This window comes from Lynx rufus, unplaced genomic scaffold, assembly GCF_022079265.1.
Source record: "Lynx rufus isolate CCGP_SWC_20201006 ecotype Redwood Valley unplaced genomic scaffold, mLynRuf1.p SCAF_15, whole genome shotgun sequence".
Lineage (NCBI taxonomy): Eukaryota > Metazoa > Chordata > Mammalia > Carnivora > Felidae > Lynx > Lynx rufus.
Genome location: NW_025814829.1, coordinates 47,834,927 through 47,852,866, shown reverse-complemented (window position 1 = coordinate 47,852,866; position 17,940 = coordinate 47,834,927). Strand labels below are relative to the sequence as shown.

Below are 17,940 nucleotides of genomic sequence, written 5' to 3'. Positions count from 1 at the left end.
ATTTTTATTAGTTGGTTTATTCTTCCATTGGTTTTTGGAAACATAAGGAAATACACACACATATTCATATTTCACCCATTCCATCCATAACAGACAGCACACTGTCCACAAGTTGCTCTTTCACATAACATATCCTAGAGATCAAGATCACTCCATGGTAATGTTTTCACTCCTGTGTGGATCCTGAGAAACTTAACAGAAGACCATGGGGGAGGGGAAGGAAAAAAAAAATGGTTAGAGAGGGAGGGAGCCAAAACATAAGAGACTCCTAAAAACTGAGAACGAACTGAGAGTTTATGGGGGGTGGGAGGGAGGGGAGGGTGGGTGATGGGTATTGAGGAGGACACCTGCTGGGATGAGCACTGGGTGTTGTATGGAAACCAATTTGACAATAAATTTCATATTAAAAAAATAAATAAATAAAATGAGTATTTTAGTCAAAAAAATAAAAATAAAAAAACTATTAAAAAAAAAGATCACTCCATGGTAGTATTAGATTATCTTCCACAAACCTTTTTATGGTTACATAGTGGTAATTCATTGTGTCGCTATACCATAATTTATTCAAACAATCCCCATGGGATGGGCACTTGGATTGTTTTCAGTTTTGCTACCAAACACCATTGCAATAAATAGCCTTATACGGGCTTCATTTATATTTTGCCAGGGAGTTTTGGGGATAGAATTCTAGAAATGGGATTGCTTGTCAAAGGGTAAATCCCTACAACATTTTGCTAGATATTGCTAATTTCTCCACTGAATTTGTACCATTTCTAACAATCTTTTAACTGTTTTCCCTTTCACTCTTGTCCACCTATAATTCATTCTCCCTCATATCTTATAAAATACAGATTAGGTAATATTCTCTCCTGCTTAAAACTTCAATGGCTTCCCACTGCATTTAGAATGAAATCCAGCCTCTTCACAAATAGCTACAAAAACTTAGATGACGTAGATCCTGCCTCTTTCTATCAAGATTAGGTTTGGCTATGAGCAAGAGACCCAAAATGTCTTTAAGCACCAGCTTGCACAAGATAAAAGTTTACCTCTCTGACACACAGGTCCATAGGAAGACTGCCCAAGGGTGGCACTGGGGTTCAGCCTCAAGAAGTCCTCAAAGCACAAACTCGTTTCAGGCCATGTTCCACCATTCCTATGACCTGACCTGCATCCCCGTGACCAAAAAGAGTGGCTAGAATTCCAGTCATTATATGTGTTCCAAGCAGCAAAGATGGCAGAATAAGAAAACGTCAAGGGGTATATGTCTGCTGTTTTTTAAGGAAGATTCCTGATCCTTCCATTTATATGCCATGGGTCAGAACTTAGTCATAGGACTACACCTACCTATGAGAAAGGCCAGAAAAGACCATCTTTATTCTAGACAACCACATGCTCAGTCAAAAATTGGGAGACATACCCATGGAATAAGTCTCTGCTGCACAATCTCTTCAGTCTCATCTAATACTACTCCACCCTGACTTCCTTCAGCCACACAGACTTCCTTTATTCCTCAAATAAGCCAACCTCTTACCTATCTCAAGGCCTTTGCTCTCGCCATTTCACCTGCCTAGTAAACCCTTCCACAGATCCTCACACAGCTGGTTCCCTCAGCATTCAGGACCCAGCTCAAATGTCACCTACCCAGAGAGACCCCCTTTCCATATTGTACTGCCTTAAGTATTTATCTCCACAGAAATTATTTATTTTTTGCCTTCCTCCACTAGAATGTAATTTCCAAATGACAGGGATCTTTTTTGTCTTCACTGCTATACCCCTGTTACCCAATACAATTCTAAGTACACAGCAGGAACTTAATGTTAGTTAAATGAATGACTGTCTCACTCCAAAGCCCATGCTTTTTCCACTATCTCTGCTGTTCCTAGTATATGTGAAATAATATTCCATTCCAAAAGTTAACCTTTTAGAAAGACAGCCTATTAATTTCCTTTCAAACAACTTTTAAAAAAGAGTTTCTAAAGTAAAACAAAATGTTCCCATACTCCATAAATTAAAACAAGAGATCTAAACATAGCATCTTGGGCAAGTCTCCTAAGTTGTTCAATTTATAGTTTTCATCTATAAAATGGAAGATTTGGTTAAAATACATTTACTTAACCTGCAGACATTTACCAAGCACTGTGCTAAAGCAAAATTAGGGACATGAAAGTTAAACAAGATAACTGCTGCTCTCAAAAGAGGCTCACAGGTCCCTTTCAATTCTATAAGTATGGTTCTATATAATTGCTGGTTTGTAACCTTTGTGCTACAGAAAAAGCCTATGACTTCTCATTCCTGAGACATTAATTAAAGATCTGCCACCAAGACACTGATAAACATGCTGCTTCATTTTAAAAGTGAATATTTAATTCAACATTGCAATAAGAATTGAACAGCATTAAAAACAGAAGCATATTAGTGGCTTTAATAAATGTATATTAATTTTTAGTGTCCTTTGGAGAAGATTTTGATTGCCAACTCTCTACAGTGAAATGATAGTAGGAAAATGTCTTTAGAAGACAGAAATTCTCTCTGAATCCAAGTCTAAAATGCTTAAAAGGGATTAAAGCTTTTTAAAGACCCAAATCAAAAACACTCAACATTAGAGATATCTCATTTGAATCCTAAAAATTTGATATAAGATGGCCCAAGAAAATAACAATTCAGCATTTTCTAAAGACTGGCCTCCCAGATCATCATGACTATTATATAAACACCTGGCTGTGATTCATTCGCTACCACCTTCTTTGTTCTAGATCCTTCTTGGCTTCTATCTGGGCAATTCCAAAGGCACTGAGAGGAAAACAGATGCAGATATAGATGCATGTTTCTCCTGCAGTTCCTCTCAGCATAGAAATTAGGCAAATAATCTGTGAGGAAAAAGTTATATAATCCATAATTTATAGTTCCCACAAGACCTCAATCAATTTGAAAAATTGCCAGTTCTGTCAAATATGCCAAGATTCCAATGAGGTATTTATGACACAGAATCTGAAAAAAACAAACAAAAAAAATTAAAGTTAGAATTAATTATTATAACAAAGCAGTTTGATAAAAATTCCAGGCTTATTTTAAATTCCGTATCTGCAATCTTTTTTTTTTTTTTTTTAATTTTTTTTTTCAACGTTTATTTATTTTTGGGACAGAGAGAGACAGAGCATGAACGGGGGAGGGTCACAGAGAGAGGGAGACACAGAATCGGAAACAGGCTCCAGGCTCTGAGCCATCAGCCCAGAGCCTGACGCGGGGCTCGAACTCCCGGACCGCGAGATGGTGACCTGGCTGAAGTCGGACGCTTAACCGACTGAGCCACCCAGGCGCCCCCGTATCTGCAATCTTAAGATCAACCCATACCACTGTGGCTCTAAGTCAAATAGATTTTACTTAATGAAGACTACTAACTTTAATAAATATACAACTATTAGTCAATGGTGCTTAGAAATAACTAGACTAAGGTTCTTATTTATCCTGGCTTCCACAGTTAGGCTATCTGCCTAAGAAGTAAGGGGAGAGAAGGGAATCCATGAATCGCTTGGATCTACATTTCTAGAAAAAGGTTCCATAGCTTCCTTCTTCTCAAAGGGATATAGACTCCAAAAGTACCTTGTAGAGGGGCACCTGGATGGTTTAGTTGGTTAGGTCTCTGACTCTTGATTTTGGCTCAGGTCATGGCCTCACGGTTCATGGGTTTGAGCCCTGCATCGGCCTTCATGCTGACAATGAGAACCCCGCATGGGATTCTCTCTCTCTCTCTCAAAATAAATAAACATTTAAAAATGAAAAAACTTTTTTTTAAAAAGTATCTTGTAGAAACTAAGCAGGTGGCAGAAACCTGGCTGACACATCATTCTTGACAGCAGTACACTGTTGCAGTTAAAAGCAGAAGCTTTGGGGAGCCCGGGTGGCCAGTCAGTTGAGTGTCCTCCGCCTGGTTTCAGCGCAGGTCATGATCCCAGGGTCTTGGGATAGAGCCCCGTCAGGCTCTGCACTGATAGCGTGGAGCCTGCTTAGGATTCTCTCTCTCCCTCTCTCTCGTCCCCCCAGCTCACTTTTTCTCTCAAAATAAACGTTAAAAAAAAAAAAAAAAAGCATAAGGTTTCGAGTCAGATGACTGGGTTCAAATGCAAAATCTACTTATTACCTGTGTGATATCAGGGAACCTACTTATTCCCTGTGTTAGTTTTCTCTTTACAACCTATGGAAATAGGTTGTTGTGAAAAACTAAATGAGAAAATATACATAAAATGCTTAAAAATGGCTGGCACAATCAGTGCTTAATAAATGTTAGTTATCATCATGGCATTATGCAAAGCTAGGAGCCAGTTACTGTCTTACATTATTAAGAGGGGCTCTTAGATTTACAATAGACCAGATAAAATAAATGTGCTTAAGAACCACCTTTATCTTCATAAGAACACATTTTACAAAACAGTTTTTAAATGCAGTTTACTAATGGAGTGTGAGCATATGAAAACAAAATTTTAAAATATATTAAGACCTCATGAACACTGAATTCTGAGGTGCTAAAATGGAATTTTTTCCCTTTATAATTTCAAAATAACATGATATAATCTTTCAAATGTTTTACTGCAAATCAGAGTAAGAAATAAATTTAACATCATGATCCAGTACAAGCAAATGTATACCCTTACCACATGTGATACTTTTTTATATTTTCCATTATATTTCTTTCATTGTTTTTAATGTTTTATTTACTTTTGAGAGAGAGAGCGAGAGAGAGTGAGAGTGAGCAAGCACAATTGAGGGAGGTATAGAGAGAGGGAAACACAGAATCAGAAGCAGGCTCCACGCTCAGAGCTGTCAGCACAGAGCCTGATGCAGGGCTTGAACTCATGAACTGCAAGATCATGATCTGAGCTGAAGTCAGATGCTTAACCAGCTGAGCCACCCAGGCACCCAGATTTCTTTTGTTTTTTAAAGCTGTTCTCTTCCCATCATTTTCCAACCTACAATTGCATTATGACTTTCAGTTCGAAAAACACTAATATAGTGCTTATAGAGCATGAACTTTTTGGAACCTAAGAGATAAGCACTCAAATATTGACTCCTCCTCTTACCAAACTATCTTGCAGGTATCACTAAAACCTATCTTGGCCTTGTTTCCTTGTTTTAAAAATAAAATGTGGATAAAAATACCTACTACAAGGTTGCTCTGAAGATTAAAATTAAGGTCTATTGGGGCACCTGGGTGGCTCAGTCAGTTAAGCTTCTGACTTTGGCTCAGGTCATGATCTCACAGTTCATGAGTTCAGGCCCCGCATTGGACTCTGTGCTGACAGCTCAGAGACTAGAGCCTGCTTCAGATTCTGTGTTTCCCTCTCTCTCTGGCCCTTCCCAGCTCACTGGCCCTCCCAGCTCACGCTCAGTCTCTCTCTCATAAATAAATACATTAAAAAAGAATTAAAAAAGAAAAACATTTAAAATTAAGGTCTATTAAAATCCTAGCTCAGTGACAAGACCAATATTCAGAGTGTTTACTGTGGCCATAGTTTAATACATTTTAAATATATTGATATATTTTATTATATTTAGGTACCTACTCTCAGTTTATTTCTGAGATTTCCTCTAATAAATACTTTGCAGAGAGTAGGGGTGCCTGGGTGGCTCAGTTAAGCACCCAACTTCGGCTCAGGTCATGATCTCATGGTTCATGAGTTCAAGGCCTGTGTCAGGCTCTGTGCTGACAGCTTGGAGGCTGAAGCCTGCTTTAGATTCTGTGTCTCCCTTTTTCTCTGCCCCTCCCCTGCTCACACTCTGTCTCTCTTTCAAAAATAAGTAAAACATTAAAAAAAAAAAAAAACTTCCTAGAGAATAAAACAATGTCAATTATTTCTTTGCCACTAGAGACAGAAAAGTCTAAAATATAAAGATGTTATCTTAGTTAGGTATTTCTGGCTATAATTTTCTGATCTAACACAAAAAATCCTCTGTTGCTCTGATAATTATTTCAAAGTTTGAGGAAACATAATTCTGAAAGTTTCAAAGTTACTATATTCATTTTATTACCAAAGCCTGTAGCACACAATATATAGTATCCTTCCATTACAGAGCTGCATCTAAAGGCTGAAGACTTTCTAGCATATCATTTATAAAGCATAAAATCTCTCTACTGTCTCGAATTAGCATTCAAATGTGTTTCTTCAATGTGGAAAATACAATCTCTATACATTTTGAAAACTATGCAGTAAGAAAAAATTACCTAGCTAGATATGTTCAAACTAACCTTTATTTTTCCATCAGTATGTGCTGAAGCTACAGATGTTGAAACACGGACCAATCTTGTGGCTGATAAATGAATTTTGAAATGCCTATGGAAGTGTGAATAAAGGCAGTCCATGAATAAGTCAACTTCCTCCTGAGTAACTTCCCCGGGTGTTTTGTGGACACTGTCCCACAAAGCTTTTGCATCCTCTGGATGTATGGCATAAGAAATGTCCAGACTTTGAGGGCTACACGGTACAGACCAAAGAAATTCAGTAGTAGCCATATATTGGTCCATTTTGCATGCAGTCCACATAGCAGCCATCCAGGAAAGATTAAACGCATTGATTGCTAAGGAACTGAAATGACAATCAAAAGTTTCCTGAAACCAGGTTCCAACTATGGCTGTATTCGTCTCTGCTCCATTTGCAAGAAATAAAGGTACACAGGTGAAATCTTCTGGAACAGTCTCCAGAAGACTGTCTCCAAATACACAGCAGAACCAACCAGTCCACAACACTTTTTGTCCTCTGTTCTCTGATGGTAATTGAGATTTTGACAGAATCTACAAAGAAAAAAACGGGGGAGTTCATTAAATGCAAAAGTACCTTTACTCTTAAGTTACACCTTCTCAAAATTAGTACATTAAAAAATAAGAAGATATATTGTATTATTTGCCAAAAAAACATAATGGGAATAATCTCCCTAATCATTATTAGGGTTTATCAAGTTAACTGACTTTCCTCCTAATATTTTTTCTTCTTCTTCTTTTTTTTTTTTTTAGAGAGCCAGGGAGCATGTAAGCGGGAAGAGGGGCAAGGGGTGGGGTGGTGGGGTAGGGAGGAAGAGAGGGAAAGAGAAAGAGAGAGAGAGAGAGAGAGAGAGAGAGAGAGAGAGAGAGAGAATCTTAAGCAGGCTCCATGCTCAGCATGGACCTTAATGTGGGGCTCAATACCACAAGCCTGGAATCACGACCTGAGCCTAAATCAAGAGTCAGACGCTCAACTCACTGAGCCACCCAGGCACTCCTACCTCTTAATATTCTTATTAGGACATGGTATATGGCAAGATCTTGGTGCAGCCAAAATGCAAAATAAGCAAATTAAGGAATGCCAATATGGTTATAACCAAGTATGCTATCCTTGGCGGGGAGAGGGGGCCCTCAAAATTTCAACTTCAGAAGGGACTATAAAAAGTCACATATTCAATGTGTTTGAATTCTTCCATTGAGGAAGAATTCAGGATTTCCTAAGGCAGCTCTATCAACTTAAAATTGTTCTTTCATATGTTAGGCACACAGTATCTACCACAGGTCCTGCTTTCTTCTTTATGTGCATGTAGAACAAATCAAATCTAATCTCTCTTCCACAGAAAAAGCCCTTCAAATATCTGATAATCCCAATCATATGTAATGCCAGGTTCAACATCTCCAGTTTCTTTAACCATTCCTTCTATGATACACACATTACCCTGCTTACTCTGAAATTCTTCTGCATGAGAGTCATTCATAAGTGAATATAATTACTTCAAAAAGACCTAGATTATACTACTACTAATATAACCTTAGATTGCAGTTTTCTAATTTTTAGTTGACAGCTTTAAATTATCCTTATTCATCCTTGCTGTTAATAGGTAAATCTCCCATAATATATAGAGGAATATATGTATTCCTATTAAAATTTCACTCTCAATTTGACCCATTGTGCCAATCCATTCAGATTTTTTAGAATCTTGATATTTTCCAGCAGACTGACTAATCCTTCAAACTTCAAATTTATAAACTACATGACAAATATACCTTCCAGATATTCATAGAAGTTTTATTTTTAACCTTTATTTATTTTTTTGAGACAGAGAGAGACAGAGCATGAATGGGGGAGGGTCAGAGACAGAGGGAGACACAGAATCCGAAACAGGCTCTAGGCTCTGAGCTGTCGGCACAGAGCCCGACGCGGGGCTCGGACTCACAGACTGTGAGATCATGACCTGAGCCAAAGTCAGATGCTCAACGGACTGAGCCACCCAGGCGCCCCAAGATATTCATAGAAGTTTTAAAGTTTGACCAGGATAAGGTGAAGAACACAGCCCAGTATCAGATCCTGTTAGAGATCATCATTTAAAAAGTTACTTTTAGCACATTTTGCCTTCTTGTTCAAGAGACTACAAGCGATTCTCAAAAACCTTAAAGCCCAGCCAGACATGTCTATCACACTTGTATAACCTAAAAGTCCGGGAACCCTGTGAAGAAATGAGGTTTAATTTGCGAACTATTAGGACACTCTGCTAAGAGTTCAAGAGGTCATTTCTGTTCTGCACAGGAACAGTTGCTTACCTGTTGACATGCAAATCACATCACTTCTCTGGGAAATCAACTGCTTCATTTGACAAAGACTGCTGTCTACCCAGTACCTACTTTTCCTTCCACAATAAAACTGTGCTTTTAATGAGATGCTTTTAAGGAGGTAGCAAAGTACCCACTAAAAAAGAAAAATTTCCTAGTCTGTCTTCCAACAGGGATGCAAAAAGAAGTGGTTGAGCCTTAGCAGTCTCGTTAAAAACTCAGGCAGGCATCCTATTTGCCCTTCCCATCTTCCCCCTACTTCCTCCTGCCTGGAACCTGCATCTAATATTTAGCGCTTCAAGAGGCATATTAGACTCCAATGTGACTTTAAGGATGGAAGCCATGCACCAAGGATGATACAGAAGATAGAAGGAGCCTAAGTTATTAATTCATGAAGCATACACCAGTCTTAAACAGCTTACTCCACTTTTTTTGTAAGACAAATAAACCTCGGGGCACCTGGGTGGCTCAGTCGGTTGAGCGTCCAACTTCGGCTCGGGTCATGTTCTCACCGCCCGTGAGTTCGAGCCCCATGTCGGGCTCTGTGCTGACAGCTCAGAGCCTGGAGTCTGCTTCGGATTCTGTGTCTCTCTCTCTCGCTGTGCCCCTCCCTCATTCATGCTCTGTCTCTCTCTCAAGAATAAATAAAACATTTAAAAAAAAATTTTTTTTTAAATAAAAAGACAACCTCTATTAATTAACCTCAAGATAGGCATCTAAATCACTGTTATTTAGGCTTTCTGTTTTATGCAGCTAAACCTACCCCTAAGACTCCTGAAGATCCTTGCCAACACCAGATCTATACCAAGCGTCAGCAAATTTTTTCTGTAAGAATCAGACAGTAAATATTTTAGGCTTTGTAAGCAACCACTCAAATGTGCTGTCGTAGCACAAAAGCAGCCATACACAATAATGTAAACAAATGAAAGGAGTTCTGTTCCAATAAAACCTTATTTAGAAAAACATCAACAACAAAAAATAAAAACAAGGAGCAAATCAAATTTGACCTGCAGGCCACAGTTTTCTAACCCAATCTATACAGATAAACAAAATTAGATCTTTTCACGATTTCAGAATTTAATTTGTGGTGACTATGAGTTAACTCAGAATAAACAGAAGTAGCAGGCATGAATAATAAATCCAGTTTCTTAATAAATCAAGATAGTCATATTACTTTTAAGTAAGAGTAACTGAACATTTCACAATATATAATGATATGTTACTTTTATTTTTTATTTTTCATTTTTTTAAGAGTGTGCATATGTGTGTGCAAGTGAGGGGGGATGGGAGGAGAGGGAGAATTTCAAGCAGACTCCATGAGCCCAATGCAGGGTTCAATCCCACAACCTTGGGATCATGACCTGAGCCAAAATCAAGAGTCAGATGCTCAACTGACAGAGTCACCCAGGGGCCCCATGTTACATATTTGTTTTTTGCTAAAATTCCACTTCTAGGAATCTGGTCCTAGTAAAAACCATAGAATTACACAGATATACTTATAAAATGTAGAATTCTTAATGATATGAGTAATTACCTATGACATTATTTTTTTTTTTAAAGCCATAATGCAAAAGTATGGGCAATATGATCCTAATTTTAATAGATCCAGATAGCCAGACAGATGTATCTATGTTCATGAGAGAGATCAATCTGTCGTTTCTTACATAATCTTTGTCTAATTTTGGTATTAGGGTAACACTGGCCTGGCAGAATGAGTTAGAAAGTATTCCCTCTGGTTCTATACTCCAAAGAGACTATAGAATTAAAATAATTTCTTCCTTAATTAAACTTTTGGCAGCTTTTACCAGTGAACTTATCTGGGCCTGGCGCTTTCTATTTTGGAAAGTTATTAATTATTGGTTCAATTAAGAAATTGAATTGGTTCAAGAAACTGAATTGATTCAATTAATAAATTAAGAAATTGAACCAATAATTAATAACTTTCCAAATGAGAAGCTTACTCAGGTTGTCTATTGCCAAATAGATGTATGCCAAAATGTTAAACTGTGGTTTTTAATTTTCTTTGTATTTTTATGTATTTTCTAAGTTTTATAAAATAAATATTATATCATAATCATGATATTATATCATAATCATTATATCACAATCATATTTATTTTAGAAAAACCTTTTTTTTAATGTTTATTTATTTTTGAGATAGAGAGACAGAGTGTGAGTGAGCAAGGGGTAGAGACAGAGGGAGACACAGAATCCGAAGCAGGCTCAGGCTCTGAGCTGTCAGCACAGAGCCCAACGTGGGGCTCAAACTCACAAACCGGGAGATCATCACCTGAGCTGAAGTCAGACGCTTAACCGACTGAGCCACCCAGGTGCCCCCCACAAAAAAAAACTTTAAGTTGGCCATATCTAATTACTACAATTTGGTCAAACAAGACATAAAAAAGGTTATAAATCACAAGCTCAAAATATTTTTAAACAGTAAGAAAATACCACAATTTCTAAACCAAGACAGTGCAGATTCTTTTCCTGAGAAGCAAGTACTATTTATACAACATACCTGGACAAGAAATGCTTCAGGGTCTCTTTGTGTTCCTTTCATTCCTAGGAGAGTGGAGAAAGTCACTTTGATGTTGAAGTCTTCTCCCACTTCAACAGCAAGCCCTTTTTGCTTTTCAGCAGCAATAAATGCACTCAGAAGTCTAGAATACTCTTTGAGATTAGTATAGGAGAATTTATATAGGGGAGTTAAACTATATAAAGTCCATTGTTTATGCAGAAGAAATGCAAACTTTTGAGGATCATTATCTTCCTAGAGAGAAAAAACAATCAAGACAACAGTAGTTTAAGAATTAGGAAACATTAGTAAATAAGAATTTAATCAAAGAATTTTAAATATTTACTACAAATCTGTGTACCTGATCTTTACATTCCAACCAAACTGGAGTCTGCAGGACTCTGAAGATCCCTGAACAGGGCTTTTCATTCACTGTACCTTCCCTCTGGAATGCTCTCCACACATGTGTTCACATGGCATGTTCCCTTCCTTCACTCAGTTTTGTCCAAATGTCACTCAAGAGGTCACCCTATGTAAAGTTGCACCTGCACCCACTCCAATTTTGTCACTCTGTATCTCCTTAACATGCTTTATTACTATCTGGTATTATATGTTTGTGTGATTTTTATTGTCTGTCTTCCCTGCTAGAGTATGAGTTTGAAGAGAACAGGGATTTTTGTCGATTTATTCAGCGCTACATCTCTAGCACCTAGAACACTGCCATCCTAGAACAGTTGTTCAATATATATTTATTGGATGAACATTTAAAAACTTAGATTATAGATTTAAAAAATAGTTACTATTCCTGGGGCATCAAATTTGATTCATGTTAATCATGTAATTGTTTTAAATGTTTAGCAGTAAATCCATTCTATGACCCAATGTCAAATTCAGTCGATCAAATAAAAAAACACTTAGTATTTCTGCCATGCTCTAAGAGAACCACAGGTACCATCAAAAACAAAAACACTTCTGCAGCACGTGAGTAGCTCATTCCATTAAGTAGCTGAGTCTTGATTTCAGTTCAGGTCATGATCTCGCAGTTTGTGAGTTCAAGTCCCATGTCTGGTTTGTACTGGCAGCACAGACCTTGCTTGGGATTCTCCTCTCCCTCTCTCTCTGCCCCTCCCCAGTGCACACGCTTGTGTGCGTTCCCTCTCTCTCAAAATAAATAAATAGGGGCATCTGAGTAGTTCAGTTGGTTAAGCATCCAACTTTGGCTCAGGTCATGATCTCACGGGTGGTGAGTTTGATTCCGCATGGGGCTCTGTGCTGACAGCTCAGAGCCTGCTTTGGATTCTGTATCGCCTTCTCTCTCTGTTCCTCCCCTGCTCACTCTGTCTCTCTCTCAAAAAACGAAGATTAAAAAAAATTTTTTAAATAAATAAATAAATAAACTTAAAAACAACAACAACAACAACAACACATCCTTCACATTGGTTCTATGGCATTATTGAGGGCCTTCACATACACCCCCGTACAGGTCCCTACTTTTATCCTGAATTGTTCTATAGAATTCATACTTCCTGACATAGTTTTACAGCTCCAACTATCTTTTGGAACTTTCATTACAGTTGTCCATTTGACAAAAATATTTGTTTTGACTACAGTATTCATGGAAATTTGTGTAAAACTTTTATAAGTTATAAACTTTTTTCTTATAACTGTCAAAAGGTACAGCAAAACTATTTGCATGATAGAAAATTTATATGATACAAAATTATTTGTATGATAAGGAAGCACTGAATTGGACATCCCAATCCTTTTGTCTTTTAAAATGTTTATTTATTTTTGAGAGAGAGAGAAAGAAAGCATGAGCAGGGGAACAGCGGAGAGAGAAGGAGACAGAGAATCCCAAGCAAGATTCTGTTAATAGCGCAGAGCCCGAGGCAGGGCTCAAACTCATGAAGTGTGAGATCATGACCTGAGCCAAAATCAAGAGTTGGACACTTAACCAACTGAGCCACCCAGGTACCCCTGGATATCCCAATCTTTAATTTATATACAATTTCTGTTCTATGGTTAAGAGCCATCACTTTCATCACCATCGCTAGTAATTTAAGAAACTTTTCAGAAAGAAGCAAAAATTTTCTCATATCCCAAAAGACATGAGGCACACAACACTGACAAGAAAAGATTACAGGGAAGGTGTGGGGGACTGATTCACCAGACTCTGCTAAGTTCCTCAAAACCACACATCAAACCTGCACTAACTAGGGTTTTATTTCATGTTCCAGCGAAATCACAAATTACTAATATTATAAACCTTCAGAATTGTTTATGAGTCATCAGAGTTATGAGTTCTTATAACTCATAACTGATTATGGAATCAGGCAAAAATTATCAATGGATATTAAGTGCAAGGGGAAATTTTGATAAGAACAGAATGTTTACATGATCCTAAAGTGTCTCCCCACAGACTGCTTATCAGATGCAGAGGGGAATAAAACAGTAACCACTGGGCAGCACCTTGACAGGATGATCACAACTGATCACCTATGTGCTACCAGATGTCATCCCCAAGGACAACAGCATCTAAGCTGTATTCCAGTCAAGAATACAGAACTTCAATCTAGTCACGAGGAAATGTCAAATACAAAACGAAGAATATTCTATTTAAAAAGGATAAGGGAGGAAACTACATTCTTCAAAACGTTAACGTCATAAAAGACAAATACTGTGGAAATGCTGCAGATTAAAAGATATAACAGGGGAGCCTGGGTGGCTCAGTCGGTTAAGCATCCAACTACTGATTTTGGCTCAGGTCATGCATGATCTCACAGTGTGTGAGACCAAGCCCCATGTCAGGCTCTGTGCTGACAGCACAAAGCCCACTTGGGATTCTTTCTCCCTTCTCTCTGCTCCCCGCCCTCCACCGCCATCCCACTTGTACCTGCGCTCTTATGTACACAAAATAAACTTTTTTTTTTTTCAATTTTTTTGTTTTTTTCAACGTTTATTTATTTTTGGGACAGAGAGAGACAGAGCATGAACGGGGGAGGGGCAGAGAGAGAGGGAGACACAGAATCGGAAACAGGCTCCAGGCTCTGAGCCATCAGCCCAGAGCCCGACGCGGGGCTCGAACTCACAGACTGCGAGATCGTGACCTGGCTGAAGTCAGACGCTTAACCGACTGCGCCACCCAGGCGCCCCAAAATAAACTTTTTTAAAAAAGACTTAACAGAGGTGGTATTGATGGTGTAACTACTTTCACTACTTCTCACTATCTCACAAATATTTTTCACTATTTCTCATTTATTATCTGAGAGATTTAAGGAGATACTAAAAATACCATTAAAAGGTAATAAAAAGCAAAATTTATTCACAAATGTTCTCAATTATTGAGTAACATGAAGGAACACAAAAAGCATACCTGTAATTGTGAACACTGAGGAATTTTCCTTCGAGGTGGAGTCGGAACAAATGAAGCCTGCTTCCTGACTGATTCTAATCGTTTCCGCAAAGGGGTGGCACCTATAAAATAATCTTTAAGCCTTGAGGATGCACCGTGCCTCGGAGTCGATTCTGGTGTATTATAAGGATCCATGGTCTACAGAAAAGAAATAAAACCAGAATTCTGAACACTAAAAAGTTAACTCATGCTCATAGTTTCACTGATTCTTCTTCTCACTATCAATGAATTATTTCTCTCCCTTCCCCTCCCCACCCTCAGTTTTGACTTTTTAACCAAGTCCTACATTTCCCATTTGCTATAGGCTATTTTTATGAATATCTTACAGATACTTCAAACAGAAGGTTCAAACTAAATTCAACTCCTTCACATCCTTCTCCAAAAGTTTGCTGGTCCATTTTCAAATTCCTGTCAATTTTCTATGTTAATTTAAATTCTTTTAAGATACTTTCATTCTTGAACTGATAGTCATTAAGCACATTCTCTTGAGTTTTTCCTTCAACAGTTTTGTCATCCATTCCCAAAGCTACCTCCAGGTTCTTACTACCACAACTAAGCATTTTCCATGTGTACAGGTAATCCATTCTTCAGCAATGACACTTTCGTCACCTGTGCAAAAAACTTTACAGTGATGAGAAAATTCTACTCTTCTGCTGATTATTTAAGATCTTTCATAATTCAGCTTGCCCTTATCCTGCTTCTAGATAAACATATTCTTGTCTTGTTTTTGCCTATCAATCATATTCTCTATCTGAAGTGTCTTTTTATCATTTCACCTCCTTTAAGATCATGCTCGAATTTGATCTCTTTCCAAGTAGAATTTTGTTAATTTCCCCAAAATACCTATGTTATACACCTCTGTATCAATAGTTCATTCCTGGAAGCAACGTGTATAGGTGTATGGGTGTGTGTGTATAAAAGAAGATCTCAAGGTCAATACTGTTTAACAGCCCAAAAACCGTCTGGATGAGCCTAACAAAATCTCGCAATGTTTCATAAAATCTTTGGAGATTAATAATACACCAGCTCACACAGCTCTCCTTGACCATCTAGTCTGTACTACTCATTTTGGTCCATATTCATATACTTCCTTGTAGTATTTTTTTTTTTTTGGTGTGCATTTTTTCTCTTTCCAACACAACTAAAATACCTTGACTGAAACAATGCTTTTTATATCGCTTATATAATTACCCTAATATAATGCTGAGTGTTAACTGTTAACGAGTATTGGTTTAATTGAACAGAAGAATTTCATAGAACTCTGAAATTATAACTTTCATTGAAAGGAATTATATATAAGGTTATAATAACTACTCCCAAGTACTAGCACAGTTAACCCTTTGAAGAAAGTTTTTCACAAATGAAAAGTTATACTATTTCTATATTTAAGATAAATTTCATTGTGTCCAAGTAGGACACCCTCTGTCTTGCACAAAATTTCATAAATTAAACATACAGTTCTCAATGTTCAGATAATGCCCAAGCAAGATCATATACCACATAACTTAAATAGCAACTACTTTAAAGCATTCTAGCTTTAAGCGCATACTGAATTAGCTCTTTACAATTTGGGGCACCTGGGTGGCTCTGATGGTTGAGCGTCCGCCTTCAGGTCATGATCTCGCAGTTCATGAGTTCCAGCCCCATGTCAGGCTCTGTGCTGGCAGCTCACAGCCTGAAGCCTGCTTTGGATTCTGTCTCCCTCTCTCTCTGCCCCTCCCCCACTCACATTCTGTTTCTCTCTCTCTCTCTCTCAAAAATAAATAAATAAAAATTTGAAATTTTTAAAATTTAATCAGTCCCATCTACACAGAATGTTTCTTTCAAATTTGTCATTTGGATTAACTGCTAACATTTATTGAGCATTCATTAGGTGCCAGGTACTTGTCCAAGCCCCTAACAAATATGCTCATTTAAATCCTCAAACAATCCCACGAAGTGGGTTATCATGTTTCCAGTTGATAGATGGGAAGACAAAGAAACAGTTAGAGTGCAAGAACCAGGACTTGAACTCAGACAGTATAAAGTCAGAGTGGGTACTCTTATCTCCTTGCACACTGCATTTGAGTAAAGATCAATTTCAAGGCAAAATAAGCCCTGCTGAATTTGACTCCTTAAAAGAAAAATGCTATGAATTAAAAAAAAAAAAAATTAAAAATCCATCTAGGTGAGAAAAGACTATTAGCACTGAGATGGTTGGTTTTGAGAAAACATTTCCCTTAAGTATATAATACTGTAATAACGTGAAATAGCCCAACCACACATTTAAAGATCAGAAAATGACTGTATCTATTTTACTCTCACTCCACACTCAATAATGTGCAATTTTACCCTGCTCAATAATGAAGAGGTTAAAAATATACCTTAACTCATTTCGGTGTCCTAATGTTAACCCCTTTCCCTAACCCATAACTAGGGTCGCATAGACGCCCCTCTCATCTTGCCATTACAATGCTGGAGATCCCAACAATTCCCACACATCATTTAAACGAAGTCAAAACTCTGAGTCTCAAGGTCCTACCCTGGCTGATCTTATTATTTGCTACTATCCAGGTTCATCTACTGATTCAAGAGTTCTTACCCCAAGATCTGTGGACAAATGGACTTTCCAAAATCCAACAACCCTCTCCGGTGGTATGCAAAATGTTGTGGGCATGTGTATTTAGTGGCGGAGGGGGATGGAGAAAGGTCCAGCAGACAATTTTCAGAAAGGTTAAGAACCACTGCCCTACGCCCTACTCTATACTGATCATCACTCTCCTACTCCTCCTGTCAAGTTTGCCTCTGCTCCCCGACTTTTTTATTCAGCCTATAGCCAATTAAGAGTGCTTCTCTCCTCCCATCTGACAAATGCAATCCATCCTGTAGGGTTTACGTCCTCAGGAAAGGGCAGGGGTCCACAGAGCTAGCTCCCCAGCCAACTCTCCTTGCCCTTGCAGTTCATAACACACAGTTACAATTCAGCGGGGTTTCTTGCGGTAAATCATTCACGTTTCTACACTGGCACCAATACCTAAATCCCACCGCCAATGCTCGGCCGAGTGCCAAGCACACACAAGTGTTGTAAAGATAAGGAACGCACAAAAGGGCAAAATAGAACTTACTGCCCGTCCTGGACAAACACAAAGCGTCTTACCAATGAAATGCTGTGATGACGCTGTCACCCATTCCGGCTTCACGAATCATTCTTCAAATCTGGTTCCAAAAGTGTGGATCGAGACTAAAGTCCCCTGAAGTTTTAAAAAAAAAACAAAAAAACACGCCAAAATGGCAGCTCAGAGACAGTTGCAGGGAACCCCTTCCCTGACCCTTCCAAATTCCCTCTCGCTCCACAGAAAGTGGGTTCACCAGGAACACAAACGCCCCTGTAAGAAGACCTCCGCTGCCTCAGACGTCCTTCGATTCACCCCGGGAGGGACATTTCCGCTGACCCGGCCACCCACTCTGCGACCC

The 17,940-nt window shown here is 38.3% G+C and overlaps 1 protein-coding gene across 1 annotated transcript; it reads right to left on the bottom strand.

The window, feature by feature from the left end:
- Positions 1–480: 480 nt before the first annotated feature.
- Positions 481–17,702, bottom strand: CENPL (centromere protein L). Its single transcript, XM_047077315.1, has 5 exons — positions 17,624–17,702; positions 14,449–14,625; positions 11,079–11,330; positions 6,242–6,784; positions 481–2,988 (listed from the first exon to the last, which is right to left on the bottom strand). The coding sequence occupies exons 2-5, from the start codon at positions 14,620–14,622 to the stop codon at positions 2,917–2,919; spliced, it is 1,041 nt and encodes a 346-aa protein (XP_046933271.1). The 5' UTR covers positions 14,623–14,625; positions 17,624–17,702; the 3' UTR covers positions 481–2,916.
- Between the last annotated feature and the right edge of the window lie 238 nt (positions 17,703–17,940).

Coding starts and splice junctions, on each gene's coding strand:
- CENPL (XM_047077315.1), bottom strand. CDS start 14,622: ATGGATCCTTATAATACACCAGAATCGACTCCGAGGCACGGTGCATCC. Junction 6,785..11,078: donor CTGAAGCATTTCTTGTCCAG/GTATGTTGTATA, acceptor TTTTCTTTGTAG/ATTCTGTCAAAATCTCAATT. Junction 2,989..6,241: donor ATACTGATGGAAAAATAAAG/GTTAGTTTGAAC, acceptor TGTTTTTTTCAG/ATTCTGTGTCATAAATACCT.